Source organism: Triplophysa rosa, linkage group LG14 (genome assembly GCF_024868665.1).
Source record: "Triplophysa rosa linkage group LG14, Trosa_1v2, whole genome shotgun sequence".
Lineage (NCBI taxonomy): Eukaryota > Metazoa > Chordata > Actinopteri > Cypriniformes > Nemacheilidae > Triplophysa > Triplophysa rosa.
Genome location: NC_079903.1, coordinates 20573729 through 20591493, shown reverse-complemented (window position 1 = coordinate 20591493; position 17765 = coordinate 20573729). Strand labels below are relative to the sequence as shown.

Sequence of the window (17765 nt, the reverse complement as noted above, 5' to 3'; positions counted from 1 at the left end):
CTCTCTCTTTACAGCGATGCCTCAGTTGGATACGTCCAGAACTGGGTGATGTAAGCCGAAAGCGGACATTTATATATTTGCCATATTTGAATAATCTCATTACCGTAGTGCTAACCATTTGCATTTGATTACAGAGCTAAAGCAGCCCTTCATACCTGCACAAACGCGAGACACTCAGTTAGCCAAACAATGCAGGAATCACATGTCAAAGGTAGAAAGGAGATGGTTTTGTCGGCGTGCAACATGATTAAAGTCACGCGGTACATGGTGGGTGATGCACGGCGGGTTCAAGGCTAACAGGCAGAAGAGTGACATGTTTCCCATCTCTTCCCGACCCCCATTTTCCTGATGTTAGATGGAGAGCAGGGAAAGAAAGGAAAATATTCATCATAAAACCCTTGGCAGCAGCTCGGAGCGGTAGGAAAGAATACCTGGTGGTAAATAATTCAAAGCTATGCTGTGCATGTTTAAGTGCAACGGAATAAAAGGAAACAGCGTGTGTGTTAGTCTGCACCGGGGAGCTCCATGGGACTGCTTCAATAGGATAGAAAAAAGAACACTTCTCACTCTCTCCCTGTTTCTTATAGCTTTGGAGTTTGCTTTCACCTAACCCACCCGTCGGCCCGCCTCCCTTTCTCATGACAGCCTGCTAGTGCCCTCAGGGCAAAGGGTGAGGGGAGACTGGTGTGTTTTTAAGGGGATGATGCTTCTGTCCCCGTTATCATATCCTGAGAATCATGGCTCTTGATCACCATCTCACAGTCAGGTTTATCTGGTCCTGGAAAGCACAGGTGACTTCACGTCACCTCGGCACGAAGCCGAAACACAGAGACTCCAGATTAGAGTGGGCTGCCGGTTAGCTTTATCTCTCCGACGTCCCGGCACAGAGAAATTGGCTCCGGAGGGTGAGAGAGCAACGCTACACAGTGTTGGGCAGGTATAAAAAGTGCTTTGTGTTTATCTCCAGTTTTCCGCCAGTTTGACGGAAAAACGAAAGATCAAAAATTCTCAGTTGTTTTCTAAAGGCCTGGATGGGTTCCAATCGAGTGCTTGTTTTATTGAGGAACAAAATGCTTTTCTGATGAACTTGTTGTGGGGTTGGAAAGTATCATACTTCACGTAGTGTTAGGGGTGAGGAGGGGTGAGTTGGGAAACGATTTGGACAGATCAATCGCCCCTGTAGTTTCTGTTTGAATCGTGAGCCATGATTACTACATCATCTCTTCTTTTCAATTGTGTGGACAGTGAGAAATGTGTCTGAAATGTCAATGAAGTGTAGCTAATAGAAATTAAACGTGACTGATGATCGCTGACCACGGTGAAGGTTTTGGTGTGTTTGGTGTTGCATACTATTGATGCTTCCAAATTACATTGTATATGTGAAGTTTACTTATTTAGGTTGATGTTAACATAAAGATCTTTCATATCTAATATCATCACAGTTAGTGATATGTATTAAAACGCACACTACATGTTTCTGTTTCTTAAAGAAAAGGCTTGTACATAAACCTCATCCTATACTATGTGTCCTGACATCCTAATGAATTATACAGTCTATGAATGTAAAACTGATAGTTCACCCAAAATTAAAATTATTTTATCATTTATTCATACTCATGTCATTCCAAACCTGTATGACTTTCTTCTGCAGAACACAAAAGAAGATATTTTGAAGAATGCTGGTAGTCAAACAACATTGGCCCCCATTGACTTCCATTATATGAACGCAAAACCACCAAGAAATTTGTCAAAAATCTTCTTTTTTGGGGGGGTTAAGAAACAGTATGAACAGGTTTTAATGACATAAGGATTAATATATGATTACACATTTTTTGGGGGGCTAAACAGCCCCTTTAAATTTCATTATGGTTCCCTTGGCAAGTCACCATGTTTGTTTATATGTGATTGTTTGTAGAATATTCAAGAATATTGTTACAGTATATTTAGGGTTCAGACTCTTCCAACTCTACAACAATACAAAGATCAACGGCAAAGTCCCATCTGCAGTTGTTCAGCTTAAAGAACTCATTTTTCTGTTCTCCTTTTCTCTCTTTCCACTCGTTTATTTTACCTGACATTGAATTTCTGCCTTTCCTGTCTCAATCCTCCACACAACGTCCCCTTCGTGGTTTTCACTTTCTTAAATTTCCACATCTTCATCCAGCCTTGGTGTGTGATTGGCAGCTTCTATTATCTGTGGATCTTGACCGTGCGTTCTCTCTAGCTAGGCTCAGAGGAACTAGCAGAGCTTCCGCTATCTTCTTGAGCCTGCGGCCAGCGTCAAGGCAGAAGAGCTAAAGCCGACGCCGGGGCATTGGTTTCTTATCTCCCTCATTTTCACCAAGACTTCAAAATCCTCCCACATCTTCAAGTTAATTACTGGAGGACAGTAAATTGCAGAGACCCAATCTCCATTTAGCCCTTCACACCGGGAAGGGGAAAAACCGGTTGTTTTAGGCATTGTTGTTGTTTTATTTGCCATTATTGTCATTGTTGTCATTTTATTTGCCATTATTTGACTTATTTTCAGAAGATTCAGTGCTGCTTCGGGATTGGACAATCTTCTTGGAGGAAGTTCACAATCCAGATTGCGCAGAACGTGAATATAGTCTTTTTGTTACAGAAAGCTCAAATTTATGATGGCAGATTCGTAGTAGAGATCTTTCTAGCTCCTTGCGTTGCATGCATTATCTTTGCATACTGATTTATTTGTAAATTTTACAGACGGTTTAAAGTAATAGGATGTCAAGGATGTTATCTGAGGGGATTAATGGTACAGAATGAGATCTTTTCACGGGCGTAGGCGTTCGTAAGAAATCCTGAGACATACAGCGGTGATAATTAGTAGAGAAACCGTCTCAGTGTGCATAATGCTGACCTTAATTACATGTTAGCGATGTTGCCTTAAGGAAGGCCTGGTCTCGGTTGAATCCAGCGGGGTCCCTTCCTAGAATATTGTTGTGTGGTCTGATTGACTGGGCTAAAATATTTAACAGTAAGTAGGCCAAGAGAGAGTTTTATAAGTGTTCATGAGCTTATCTGGCGCTGATAATCACGTTAAAGATGCATTTGATTCTTTTGATGTTCATGATAGGGTGGATTATCCGTTTTAATAGTATTAGAAGATGAATCTGATTGAATTTATCATCTAGGCCGATTGAAAATTTGAGGATTTGAGAATGTTGTAATCTTTCATGAGACATTTTGAATATTCAGTTGAATTCCTGCACAGGAACTTTTTTTCGCAGGAAAACTTCCTTCGTCTCAATTTTTCAGCTTCTCCTCCTTTGGGTTCTAATTAACGTTGGACAGGAACTTTTCGCTTGTGCCATTGTGGCAACTCCATGTCTGGATTTTTTTCTCCCAGGGTTTATACAATTGCAGTACACGCTCATTCCTAATCCAGACATGGCGTCTGTGTCCCACGGTATTTCGGCTTTCCAATATGCGAGTTCAGAGCGCTTTTTGTCCCAGGCAATGTATCAAAATAAACACCTCAATGCATTTTTAAAAAATTAGACATCCATGGCTGTTATTGTTACAGGGCATTGCTAAAGAGGTGCCTGTTTTGCTTAATGTTGCTTTCCCTTTAAAAAGTAACCATGGTTTTACTACAAATTAAAAAACACTGCTACAGATTTAAATCATTAAAATAATAAATTAACCATGGTTGTGCTACAATTAACAATGATATTTGTATGTGCAACCATGGTTAATTTTTGTAAGGATTTTTAATTTAAAAAGTAATAAAAATATTAATATTATTGTTATTGCCAAGGTATTTTATCATTGTTGCTAATGTATATTTATTGCTATTACTCATTTTTTGAGTTAAGATATTATTTAAACCAATAATTGCACTTTGGCATGCATTTTGATTTAATGATATAGGACTGATGTGGTTGCTTTTCAATGCAATTGGAATTAAAACAGGTAATACAAATCCTGTATAGATTTTGCGCTTTTGTTGCCCAACTTCCGGTACATATCCGCAAAGAAATTAGTTCCTGCAAATGATTTCTGATAACGAGCAAAAGAAATAACAAGTCAATTACATTAGCTAGCAAGTTAAAAGTATGTCTTGCCAGTATTATTTTGGGTTACCAGTAGAATGAAGCTATTATTTGGCTAAACTTAAAAACGAGTGACAAATTGTTTATTTAATACAATTATTATACAATAAAATACTGATATAACTTAATATGAATATAAAGGGAATAAAAAAAGATATACAATAAAATTCATCAAATTGTTGATTTAATACAACTATTATACAACAAAATACTGGTATAAATTAATATGAATATAAATAAAAAATAACTACTTATATTATTAGGCACTAACAAGACCCGTCAACAAACATCCGAGGAAACCGTCTATGCTTGCTTTGAAGGAGAACCCGAACTATGTGGATATGTTTAGATTGTTCTTCTAATCTAAACATCTAGCGACCACGATATCATAGAGACAAATCTAGTTTACAAATATTAAATTGTTTGTAACCACAGCAGAACCATTGCTGTAAAAATGGGTTAATCTTTGCGTGTCCCCTGCTAGTGAGCTCCACTGATTCTGTTAAAGACTGTAGCTTTACAAACAGAGGGTATTTGTTTACCAGCAGCTCTTTCATATTTATCTCCTGTGGCAGTGGTCCTATCATTTGTTCATTTACATATATTCATAAGACAGATGTTTTTATTCAAAGCACTATAATGCACTCAAGGTACATATTTGCAAAGTGTATACTTTGCTGTTGCAAGCATCATGTTTTACCAGCTAAGCTACAAGAGCGATAATCAGGCTAATGTACACTCATAGAGTATTGCGCACCTATCAGTGTTTATGGGTGTTTTTCATTTGCTAAAAAGACCTATATTCCAGTCATGAAACACACTTTGTTAAACTATTCTTGGCTAGAAATGTTTAATCAGATTATGAATGCATCTAAATGGTAACTGGTGTTATATAAAGCTACTTAGCTTTTCAGTCCCCTTGTATGCGTGTGCGTGTGCGTGTGTGTGTGCGCGTGTGTGTGTGTGTGCGTGCGTGTGTGTGTGTGTGTGTGCGTGTGTGTGCGTGTGTGTGTGCGTGTGTGTGTGTGTGTGTGTGTGTGTGTGTGTGTGTGTCTGCACTATATGAGGAAGGGCATCCAAGCTCCAGGCTCCTGAGTTAACATTAGACTTGTTCCTGCACCCTACAGACAAATGTAATGTCATTCGTCCTTTGCAGGATACATTTAGGCATTCTTTGCAAAGGCTGTGTGCCTCTAACTGGCTGTTCGGCTCTGTTTACAAATAATAGTGCCAGAGAATTATGCCACATTAATGCCTTGGTATAATAATCTGTAACCCTCATGGAAATGAGCTTTTTTTCTTGCTTGCGAACTAAAGTTGAAGTGTCCTCTGTGGTGTTCTGTGCTTTATGCTAATCTGTTTTTGATATCCTTTGGGGTTTCATTTTTTTTGTTTCGAGTCTTGGAAATGTTGTACTACAAAAGTAAATGAATGTATTATGCTTTGAGAACTGTTTCAAAATGCTGCAACTTGGCATTGTGAATGTATTCATAAAAGGCATAGTTGACAATGAATTATGGACCTTCTGTACATTACCCATACTACAACTATAGATATAGATAGCTAGATGCCTAATTCAAGCGTCACTCACAGTTTGCTAGAATGCCACAACACTGGAATGGCTGTGAATTTTAATTCCTGAAAAATGGGATAGCCTTTCGTTGTTGTCATGTGTTAGTGTAGCAAATATAATGTTTGAGTTTACACAACAACAAATATGTTTTCATAATCACACAGTCAACTTGCTCTTGAGTGTTAACTGACTGGCTTGGTAGGGTTGCCAGATATGTGACACAAAGTCATTCATCGCGAGCCTAATGTCTCTAGTACAAATAACAGAACTTTACATTTATAAATAAAATAAACAAATAAACAACAAAGTTGTTCCACTCCTAACCTGCGAATAAAACAACCTGCAGCAACAGTTAAATATTATGTAGGAAAGCGGCAGACTTGGCAACACAGACCAGCTCGCACCGTTCCAATATGGCGGACGACCTAAGTATAGCGGCCCATAGAAACATATGCTAATGCGGCATCTAGTTATTAATATCTATGACTACAACCATAGTTGAAAAAATGTCAAATGCATTGTGTAGATGTGCATTGAAGCAGGAACCCATGCCTTATGGTATCTGGGGAACAGAGTAAAGATCTGGGTGTGAATTTTTTGTCTGTTGACTAGCAAGGTGTCTACCTAGCAGCGACTCCGAATACCCCAGCAAGCACCTTAAACATCCTTATATGGTATCACGTAACGCTAACGCTGTGCTAGCCATCATAGCAACACATTAACAATTCGTCACAACACCTTAGAAAACACAAAGCATCACCCTGGCAACCACCCACATCACCGCAGCATCATGGCAGCAAGCTTTTTTGTAGTGTCTGCTTAGCAGGGCTTTGTTACTGAATTAGCTTATGTTTCCTTTTTTTGAAATGATATTCTCATGCTTTAACACGTGCGTGCTTTACCAAACACGCACGCACGCACACACACACACACACACACACACACACACACACGCACACACACGCACGCGCAAGCACGCACGCACGCACGCACGCACGCACGCACGCACGCACACACACACACACACAGTCATTCCTCCCCATCAAATGTACTTGAGATTTTGTTTTCACCCACTAGACAACTCCCCTCTCAGATCACTCTGTTGCACAGATGAAAGTCTTCAGTCTATTGTCATTATCTTCAAGTCACTCAAAAAGAGGATGGGATGGCGGTTATGGGTTGTGGTGGATATAGAGGAAAAGGATGGTGAGACAGATAGAGAAAATAAAAGCGAGTGAGTAATGCTCCGGAAAGTGTGGAATTGAACTGCTTAATTATGCATCCTTCATACATTAATCTTTCATGATTTGGGAACTAACATTGTCAATTATACAACGCTTCCAAACATAGGAATTCCGGAGTACAAGAGTAAAAAAACATGGGAAGCGATATGAAAGGCAAAGAGACAGAATACACATCCTGAGGAAGACGATAAGCAGGAAAAATCTCATGTTCTTTCCTGTCTACATTGTTACGACACTTATTGTTGGCAAACCACTTCCCTTCTCTGCCTCTCTCAGTCTCTCTCTCCGTCTCTGTCTCCATTGTCATTAACAATGTAATGGCATGTGATGTTTTGGGCTGTTTGTTGGCTATAATTACCTGATGAAAAGTTAATGTGCAGTGGCAGGAGGCGTCGCAGGAAACCGAGTGAGTTAAATGGGGCTGAAGGGATCTCTGAGCGGGATCCGCAGCGGGGGGAAACAGGTGAACCGGTGTGTAAATGTGCAGGTTGGGTTCGTGGTTATGGGTTGATCTTCACGTTGATTGTCCTGCTGTGTGGATTATGTGCAGTTGCTCACTTCATTTGAAATGCGATGGTATCTAACATCATCTAGAGTAGTATAGCAGTGTCAAAGGTCACTGGAAGGATTGTGGTTTTGCATTCACAATATGCATATTGCAAGGGTTTGCAATTACTGAATGATTTTTGTCAAAGTTGTTGGTCGATGCAGATAGCAGAGAACTGGGAAGATGGACAGTGGTGTTCTTTCCTAGAAAGAATGTTAAACATGTTGGTTATACAGTGTGACGTTGAGTTTGTAGATGGTTTTTAATAGATTGTCAAGCGTTATCATATCACATATTGTTTTTATTTCTTTGTATTATTTCTGTCTGTCACAAAAATGCATCTGCTGTGAATAGCTAGCATTTTATTGGGCGAAAATGCGTACTGTATATGCCCCAGCAAAAGATGAGTCACTAGTATATTTGGTCTCTTTTCCTGGAGGATAAAGACTGTTTTACATGCTGATCTGCAAATCCGTTAAAGGTTTATTTTGTGAACATTTAGGAGCATATTTTGGCTGACTGAAGCCACTAACTTTTTTATTTCATGTGGTCTTGGAGAAGATTTTTTCGTTGCAGGAAATAAAAGAACAGACATTCATGAATGATTTCATGTTGTAGAGCATTTCTGTAGTTCACAGTGTCAGTTGCGGATCAGATCAATCATACACTTTCTGTGTACAGCCTGGAACACGGGCCAGACTTCTTGTATGCAGTGCCCTCCTACAGACAGCTCTTTTTCCTTCGACGCGCCTTAGTGCCTCTCAGAGATCGGCCGTGTGTTGACCCGGTGTCAAGTCCCTGCTGCAAAAGGGCATTCCGACCACTCGGCCAGGGCGATATGGTGTTTTACAGCATGCCTGGTTCCGGACCGCTCCAAAACAAAGACCCTGACTGGGGCCAAGACCTGCCACCGCTTCTCTGAGCCCATGCCACAAGCACACAGACACACTCTCAGGAAAATACATCGGGACAACGGTGGTTCCCTCAGGGGCCTTTTGGCCTGGCATATGACGGTACCCAACAATAGCCTTCAGCAGATGCCCGCGGTCCAAGCCAAACAGATGGAGGGACCGGGGTGGATTTGGACGGGCAAGGTGCTCGCCCGCAGCGCCAGCTTAAGACCCGGGGCTGTCAGAGGAGTGTATGGAGATAAATGAACACGGCGGGGGGCAAAACACAGGGCAGTGCCAGGGTCCAGGAACAGCTTGAAGGGGGACAGGCTTGAGAGAGGGGTGGCACACCCTGTGGAGACCGGGGCGAGCTGGATGCCCACCAAGACTAATCCTCTACCTGAGGGAAGGGAGATGGTTTTGCCTGAGGCAAGAAGAAAAATGTGAATGTCAGTGGAAGATTGGAGTACTTTTGATGGGCATAAAAACTAGTGTTGAAAAGAAGAAGAAGCGGTAAACATCAGTGCAGGACTTAAATGTTATGATGTATGATCTTGGTTTAATTTAGTTGCATGGATGCATTCATTTAATTTTGAGTTTTGGAAGCCATAACTCAGAAAGCTGGAACAGTGGTCTTGATGTTAACCATAATGTGAGTGATCCAATGTTGATTAAATATGATGATGTCTTCACGTGACAATGTAGTGCATACACTTGAAAAACGCTGGGATGTTTCAACCCATGGTTGGGTAAAATATGGAATATGTATAGAAATGTGATGGACTTTACTAGTTTATGAGAGTCTGAGGCACAATGTGAATCAACACCCATTACACTACATTGGAAAAATCACAGTAACGTACAGCCAGGCATTGTCTTATGATTTATTAAACGCCAATGAAAATTGTTGAGGTAGTTTTAGCTGGTAGATACTTTCACAGGCGTCTTTTCACCTCAGGTGTGTGTGTGTGTGTGTGTGTGTGTGTGTGTGTGTGTTCTCAGAATCAGCTGAAGTGAGCAGGTCTGGGATTGTTCCCCTTGAAATGCTCCCAGGATGCTGACTCTGACAGACCAGTGATTAGCTTTCCGCTGGCAATGAGAGGTAATCTGAGGAGGAGAGGGTACCGCGACCGATACGCGTACACAAGGATACATTTACGCCCATCCGCCAGCCCCCGCACTTACCTACATCAATATTCAACACTTGAGCGCAAATACATGCTGGTAGACGCACACTTAATGACACTTTTTCAATTATAGGCCAAACTTAACGGACGTGCACGCTTTCCCTCATGCTCGTTCTGAATGCCATAATGATTCTCAGGGTGCTTAGGATGAGTAATTTAAGAGCCACCAGAACAGATCTCAGCAGGGTCAGGAGGACACGCCGGAGATCTAAGATGGACGCTGTGACATCACTAATAGAAATCATACAGTATCCAAACATCACGCTCTTAAAAAACAGCTTGGCATTCTGCCATCATCCACACCCTGAAAGCGACACACCCGCAGTGCCGTTCACCCAAGCGGGGGCTTTGCTAGAATTGAATTCATCTTCCGTGAAGCTGGAATCGCTCTCCCCCAGCTTCCCCTTGTCTCACACGTCCACCCGGACATTAGGCGTAATGAAAGCCAAGCGTCACCTGTCAGAGAGAGTTGGAAATGACGCAGATCAACCGATCCTGCCTTGCCATTAAACGTTGTCACACTTCACACTTCATTATGGCTTCGAAGCGGATCCTGCTGCCCACTGAATGCAAATGTGGCCCGCCCGGTCTGGTGCGCTCCGGATGGAGACAGCGGAACTAGGCAGATGCTGAGCAGGGATCATTAGGGACCAGACTAAACCCGGGCTGCACCGCATGCCAAATCGGGGAGACGTGCTATTTGAGGACAGACCTCGAGTAAGGCAAGCATATTTTGACACACTTGATGTCTATCCATCAACAAAATGGGCAGACGTCTCACATCAGACAATGAAATAGCTCTACTGTGACGAAATGATTGTGGGGCTGTGTTCAAAGCTTTCAGACCAATGTCTTTAAGTTTGACATTATAGAAATCTATTCAGACTCTCAAACGGCGCTATAAGCAAATGTGAGTCGTTTAACAACGAGCCCTGTGATGTTTCACACGAGATACATTAAATGTTTTTGGCTCTATAATGAGGTCACTCTTTTGTTTTCATGACACGGGTGACAGTTTTATATTCGCCCATAATTGCCTCTCAGAAGTTTTCGAGAATCTTTTCTCTACATAAAAGGGTGGCATATCGAGGTTGTGGAAGGATGGAAGGATGTGCTCGGTGAAGAATAGCTGTGAAGTTTTAGGAAGTGTGGGGACTAATGTGAATGTCATTGCTCCTAGAAGACCAAGTGTTTTATATATTATCGCATCGTATTTGCAAATGCAAAAAGCAATTATTCAAATTTTCTTTGAATAACACGATCGCAAGCCAAGCTCATTTATTTTCAGGACACTCAAATAGGTTATGCAAAGAACTTTGTGTAACGGTGGCAAAAAAAAGAAGAAAAAATTTGGCAGGGGATTTGTGTTGGCTTGTTTTACGGTACTCACTAATTAAGTAGAGAATTATGTCTAAAATAGTTAACAAATTAGTGATCATGTATCTTTCATATTTCTCACTTTTTGTTCTCCTTTATCAGTGATTTTGAATTGTTTATACTTGGGTTAGCCTTCAGTAATAAGCTTGATTTGAAAATGTCTTAGTCTTAAATTGAAAGACCCGATTCATATCCAGGGAGCAATGAGTAACCGACCAAAACACCCTAGCAATGTTCTGCTAACCTCTCTTCACACCATAGCATCGCTCCATAGCAACACCCTGGCAACGTAGAGGGGACTTTTGTATGGGTCAGTACCATACAGTCCTTGCATCTATTTCTCTCTCTCCCTCATGCTCCCTCTCGCTCCCGTCTCTACCCTTGTAGAGGGGATCTCTTTCTCTTGTCGTCTATCTGCGGTCTCATCTCTGATATGTTGAGGAGTGGTTTGCGGAGAGAGGGCTCACGATGATTAAATGTGATCATGGCTTGGTTCCAGCAGGCCCCAGAGACCCAAGAGTCTGTTTTCATCAACCCAAGCTGCCCTCCTATCGCCTCTTGTCATCTGAAGATGACCTTCTCCAAAATCATCTTCAAATGAGCCCGTATAGGTCTTTTTTATTTTTTTTGTTTACAAAGCCGTAACTTTCGTATCGCAACATGCCAAGAAACTATGTCCCAGTTTTTGGAGAGAAAAAAAATATTTACGTGAAATATGCCCTCGCCAGTGGAACCAAACATTCCCTCCGGGTGCGTTTCCCTTTCGAGCAGCGTGTGAAAAACAACATCTACACGTAAAGTAGGTGTACGAGAAAAGAAACCGAGCCAATGAAGGTTCGCTTTGATTTTGCGTTCCAGTCATGTTTGTGGAAGCCTATTTATATTGACGGTTTATTTTAATGAAGGGTGTATATTTATTTATTTCCTTGTTTATTCACATTGTTTTGTTCTCGTGCCAATCCCAGGATTTTGATTGGTGCTTTTATTAAAATCCTTATCATTTAATTTATCCACACTGTATACAAGTAAGGACTTTATCCTTTATAAATGATCTAACGTGTAATCATAATTTAAAAAAATAATTGACTGCTAAAAATTCATCAGAACCCTTTACTATAACCATTTCACAAATCCATGAGGATTTTTTGTTGAATGTTTTTGTATTTATCTCTCTATAAACCCTCATATCATTGGCCTGTTAATCTCAATGACTAGATGTTCTCAGTGGGCTAATCCTGCTTTCATGTTCTTCATCCTCATTCAAAGTGTGTTGGGGTAGCTTGCGCCCCCAAAAAACCTAACCCTCTTCAAGCACACACTACTCCATCCGTATGTGAGTGTGTGCTGGGGTTTGAGTGTGTCCAATGGTATTATCTTATTGTGGAGCTGCTCATTGGCTGAGAGATTAGAGCTGTGATGTGAGGATGCTGATAGTCAGATTAGCCTGCAGGCAGAAGTAAAGGGGGGCCGGCTGGCTTTCAACGGGGTCCTCTGCAAAGGACCAGCATAAGGGAACTGGATCTCTCATGAGTCTGGAGGGCCACATTACAACTCGATACAGCTGTAGGCAAAGCGTTTTCTTTTGGTTCCAGAAAGAGATTGAGGATGATAGATTTGGCATTGCTGGTGGAATTTTAAAGAGCCCTGTATGTTTTCTATATGTGTTACACAATGATGTCTTTGAATAGTTTAGTTTGTCTTTATATTTGCATAGAAGCACATACTGGAGGAGTTTCTGATGAATACTGGGGAATATTTTTGTATTTTTTCCTAAAAAAAAATATTTTTAAATGAAATATATACAGTATATTTTTTAATTTAACCCATTCTTATGTTGAAAATAGTTGTTATTAATAATATTTAATAATTGTAATAAAATACATATTTATAAGTAAATATTTTTAGTTTTGAAAAATTAAATGTATATATTTTTTACAGAGGAATTTGTTAACCGAAGGAGTGTCTGCTGAATACTGGGGAATATTTTTGTATTTTTTCAAAAAATATATATTTTTAAATGAAATTTAACCCATTCTTATGTTGAAATTGAAAATAATTGTTATTAATAATTTTTAGTAATTGTAATATATTAATAAAATACATATTTATAAGTAAATATTTTTAGTTTTGAAAAATTAAATGTATATTTTTTAAATTATTTTTTATCTTGAACATTTTTTAATAATATTTAATAATTGTAATATAAATGCCTTAATTAATAAATAAAATAAATTATACCTACATATTGAAATACAAAATATACAGTATATCTTAAAACTTTAAAGCTGGTAAATACATTTTGAACAACATGAGGGTAAATAAATGTGGTGGTATAATCTATCCTTTTAAATCCCCCCTCATGTCTGCATTACTTCCTCTTCTCTTTCTGGTATTACTTTCAATGTGGCATGTGTATTAAGAAGTGCTTTAACAGGTACCTGAATGGGAATCTAAATGGTGATTGACAGCACTTTGTTCACAATCATTTTAAAGCACATCATCATTGACAACCTTCACCTTTTTTAAATCATAACGGCTCAAATCATAATTGCACCTCAAAGGCAATAGTAACTCCATCTACTGTATATAGAAACCATCTAGGAAGCAAAGACCTATTGATTTTAAAAGGTGGTTCTAAAGAAAATCTCTGGTGACAATCAAAGAACAATGCGTGCTGAAAAGTACAATTTATTATAATGTATTAAACTGTATTTTATTGAAATCGGAGCTCTCACATAATAGAGATCTCAGTCTTCATTGTACCAGTCATTTTTTTCTCCAAGCATTTGTTTGCCTTCATAAATTGCACATCTTTTAATGAGCTTGTAATCAGGTTCATAACCAGCTCTAACCTTCAAGACGGTTTTCATCATAGATTATTTACCGAGATATCAATTAAGGAGTAAAGAGGAGAAAATGCAGATTTCCAGAGGCCCATCAAAGATATTCATGCTTTGTCATTAGTGACGATGGGAATGTTGGAATAAAGCTTCCTCGCCTTTTCATCTAGTGCCATGGATTTCATCAAAAACATTTTGATGAAGCGTGTAACGTGCATTACGTCTGCCAAGTGTCCTCAAAGAATCCCTGATGCTCCCCTTTAATTTAAGAACTGTCTAATTATTCATTTACTCTTAATGGAGTTTAGTCCTTGAGCTTCTATACAGGGGTGTGAGGACCTAACTTAGATGTGCGTGAAGTTAGCTAATGTCACAGAGGAAATGGATGGTTTTGCTCTTTTGTAACCTTTCATTTTTTTTTGCTATCGACAAAGTTAATGAGAACATTTATCTGAAGATATTTGGGTATGTTAAAGGAATAGTTCTTCCAAATATGAGCAAAAACAAAGCGATCCAAGTGTTGCATTGGTAGCTTATATTAACTACTCCTTTAGATGCTGCTGTTTAATACGGTTGTTAATACTGGAATTGATTTGGTTGTAGAATGTGGTGAACGAGCGAATTCTTTAGAATGAGATTGCAAGTTGCAAGTGTCTTTCCGAAGCCAAATAATGAACTTCAGAACACGATGTGTGTCTTTGAGATCAAACTCTTATTGACTTCAGAGCCGAGTTGCTGTAGAAATGAAGCGGTGGCGTGATCCATGCCGGCGGTGTTGTTCTGACTGATGCTTGTGAAAGCCATTGATGTGACAGAACTCAAGGACTCTGCCTGTGCCCCAGCATCGCACTTGTTCGCTTTTATAAGCGCTCATGTTTTCGTGTCGGCCTCATGTGTTTAATGACCGGCCTTCGTTCGTTACCGGAAGGATCTGTGTGAATTGCTTTGCGGGCCTTGCGGTGAGATGCTGCAATGTGGTGTGTGTGGTGATCAAAGTTAATCGTCGCATTTTTCTAGCTCCATGTTTTCCCATTTTGAGTTTTTGTGCAGCTAATAACCTTTATCACACTTTAGTGTATGAGAATTTCAGCTCACATTATACTGCTATTAGAATTTGTATTATGTACTGATGTAAGCACAAGGCTTTGACGGAAAATATTCTCTTATATAAGCAGCAATAGATTCATTAGTTGTATAGGTTTGTATTAGTCATTAGTAAAGGTCAGGAATATGTACATTATATTTAATGTTCACAATGTCTTTGTTTTTATGTTGTGAATGTCATTGAACTTCGGGGTGAGTTGAAATTGTTTTCTATTATGCCTTATTCATGCCGTCATGTTTCCCATCATGCCTTATTTCTTTTCTTGAGCAGTGAAAAATGTGACGTTAATGCTTTTGATAACAAATTCTTAGACTTTCAAAAGCTAACGCTGGTGTTTCAAGAGGTGTTTTCAGTGTTGTTTATAGTTTTAAACAGATCACACCTCAAGACACACGTTTTTCTTTACAGTGATGTGGGTTCTGTCTGTAAAAGAAATGATAAAGTTTTCAAATTATAATAATTATTCCTCTCAGCAGTGTTTTGAATCTTCTATATGGTCTGTTTGTTTTGTCTGGTGTGATCAAAAAAGGAATTTCTTGTACGTCAGGACTAGGTTTTTTAATGTTATGAAGAAAATATGAGTGGTATATGACTTGGAATAAGTTATAACCACAGTGCTGGTGTGCTGTTGATGGTTGCCAGGCAGTTGCAAATATGTTCTAAGTGGTTTTTGGGTGCAGGCCTGAATCAAAACATCACAACATATGTTTCTATAATAGTCTGGTTTCCGATTGCTTTAAAAAGCATAAAAAGAAACAATTGCTCATTAGATAGCACTAATGAGCAATAGCACATACTGTAAGTTGCACACCAAATTTTTACAATTAATGTAGGTTGTTTAAAAAACAAATGATATGCAAAAGTAATAATTATGCTTTTTTGTATTTTTTGTTTTTATAGTCCTTATAGACGGTTGCATCGGACGCACACGCCTGGCCTGAAATGAACTTCCGCTCTTTGTTTGGTTATAATATAACAATTTATTTTTTGTTTAATTTATATTAATATTACTTAATAATATAATATTTTATTGTATAATAATTGTATTAAATTAAATAAAAACTACTCAACAGTTATAGATACTTTGCGGAGGTCTACCGGAAGTTAAGTTTGGGCCACATAACGTTTGTTTATGTTGTTGCCACTGAAACCGTCTATACAACAAATATATTGTTTTGTTTTTACTATAGCAGCCTTACAGCACCACAAATATTACAGTTATTTGTGTGTATAAACACGCCTGCTCGCTTATCTCACCGTAGACGTGTCATGACAGTCTTTGATGTGTGTTGACACCGACACCTCTCAAGAGACGCCACATTTAGCCCTCGGTGTAATGTCATTTCGTGCATGTTCCCTAGAGCAATGCCCCCTAGAGGCATACATCCGTTCCCTACATACTTTATCTAACAAACCCTGGAAGTAGGGCAGCCTGCTATCAACCCGTTCGTTTTTCACCGGCCGCAAAGGGGCAGCGCTCATTATCATGCAAATACATGCATGCTTAAAGAGGGGGGAGAAGAATCGACTCATGGAGATGAAGAATTGTGGGTAATTAGCGGAGAAGGCATTTTGTTTGAACCTCGACTGTTTCAACTTTGGTGCTCGCGAATCGGATGCCGGTCGACAAACAAGGAGCAAACAAACGTGGTGGGTGGGGTGCAAAAGAATGCGTCTTTCATGCGGAGAACACACACAGATAAGGCAGCCGGTGTTGTGTTTTAAAGAGGCGGCTGCTAAGTGAGAGAGCGACAGATCCGATTGTCATCACCGCTTTAATTGCAAATAAGGAGTGATATGTGAGGCGGCGATGAACGCGCGGTGCTGCGTGCATGTTTATCATGGCTGTGATTGAGCGTCTGTTTACGCAGGCATGCTTGCTTCTCTTCAGTGCATGGATTAGTTTGCGTGTGTGTTGATGGGTTAGCTCTTCTGTAAGGTTTTCTATCGTTTTCCTTTTCTAGCAATTGGCTTCCCTCCTGTTGAAGACTTTCTATTCTCCGGCTTCGGTGTTTGTTGGAAGCCAGAGGCCTTTTCTTTATCTGCTCATACTCTGTGTGTGTGTCTCGTTGTCTTCTTTGAGTGCTGCTAGCTGTTGGTATGATGTCTGCTTGCTTACAAAGTTAGATCTGAACTCCAGGCCTCAGAGTTTGTTCGAGAGCAACTTCGAAAAGGTGTCGAAGAGATTAAATGTTTGTTTAACAGCAGACTGTTAAAGGGATAATTCACTCAAAAATAATGCCATTCTAAACCTAAACAAGTGGTACACAAAAGAAGATATTTTGAGAAATGTCAAAATGTTGTTTTGTGTCCATACAATGGAAGTCAGTAGGGGTCCCTGTTGTTTGGTTTTTCAATTTGTTTACTAAACTATTTTTCATGTAATATATGTTCAACGCAATCGCTTGATGAGTAGAGGAATGGATTGACATGTTGTTAGTGATTTCTGGCTCAGACTAGTGCGTTGATTGCATTAATTGTGGGTGCCGGTAATGAACGTACTACTTTTGACAGAAGACAAAACCTCTGAATACGATGCCAGCAATTAGTTAGGTTCATTTTTAAACTCTGATTTCCTATGCAAATTCTGCAATTACCTTCGCTCTTTCCCTCGCCTTTTGTCGGGTTGCACAGCTGTCTGATGTACTCGCGGATGAGGACACAAAATGCATCGTATTGTTGACAGTCAGCCAGACCCTTACTAATGGTTCGGTGATATTTTGCTACGGTTTCACATTTTTAGAGTGACGCTAACTGTGTCATTTGAATAAGTTTACCTTTCAAATCTGAGTTGTTCATTTCCCCGCAACTATAAATGTGCTCCCCAGTGGCGAATCGCAACAACGGATGATTAGAAATTAGGCCATAAATACTGATGTTCACAGGCTCGGCCTTGATTTAAAATACGGCTCGCCAACAATTCTTTTTT

The 17765-nt window shown here is 39.7% G+C and overlaps 1 protein-coding gene across 10 annotated transcripts in view; it reads left to right on the top strand.

Annotated features, from left to right (window-relative positions):
* The window catches only part of robo2 (roundabout, axon guidance receptor, homolog 2 (Drosophila)), a 363309-nt gene that overhangs the window by 90000 nt on the left and 255544 nt on the right, over positions 1-17765 (top strand). For 7 of the 10 annotated variants that reach the window (XM_057350399.1, XM_057350406.1, XM_057350404.1 and 4 more), the window contains exon 2: positions 2534-2599. The exons of the other annotated variants lie outside the window; for them this stretch is intronic. In XM_057350399.1, coding sequence (XP_057206382.1) covers positions 2534-2599 — 66 coding nt within the window. The remainder of the gene's footprint in view (positions 1-2533; positions 2600-17765) is intronic. 10 annotated transcript variants of the gene reach the window in all.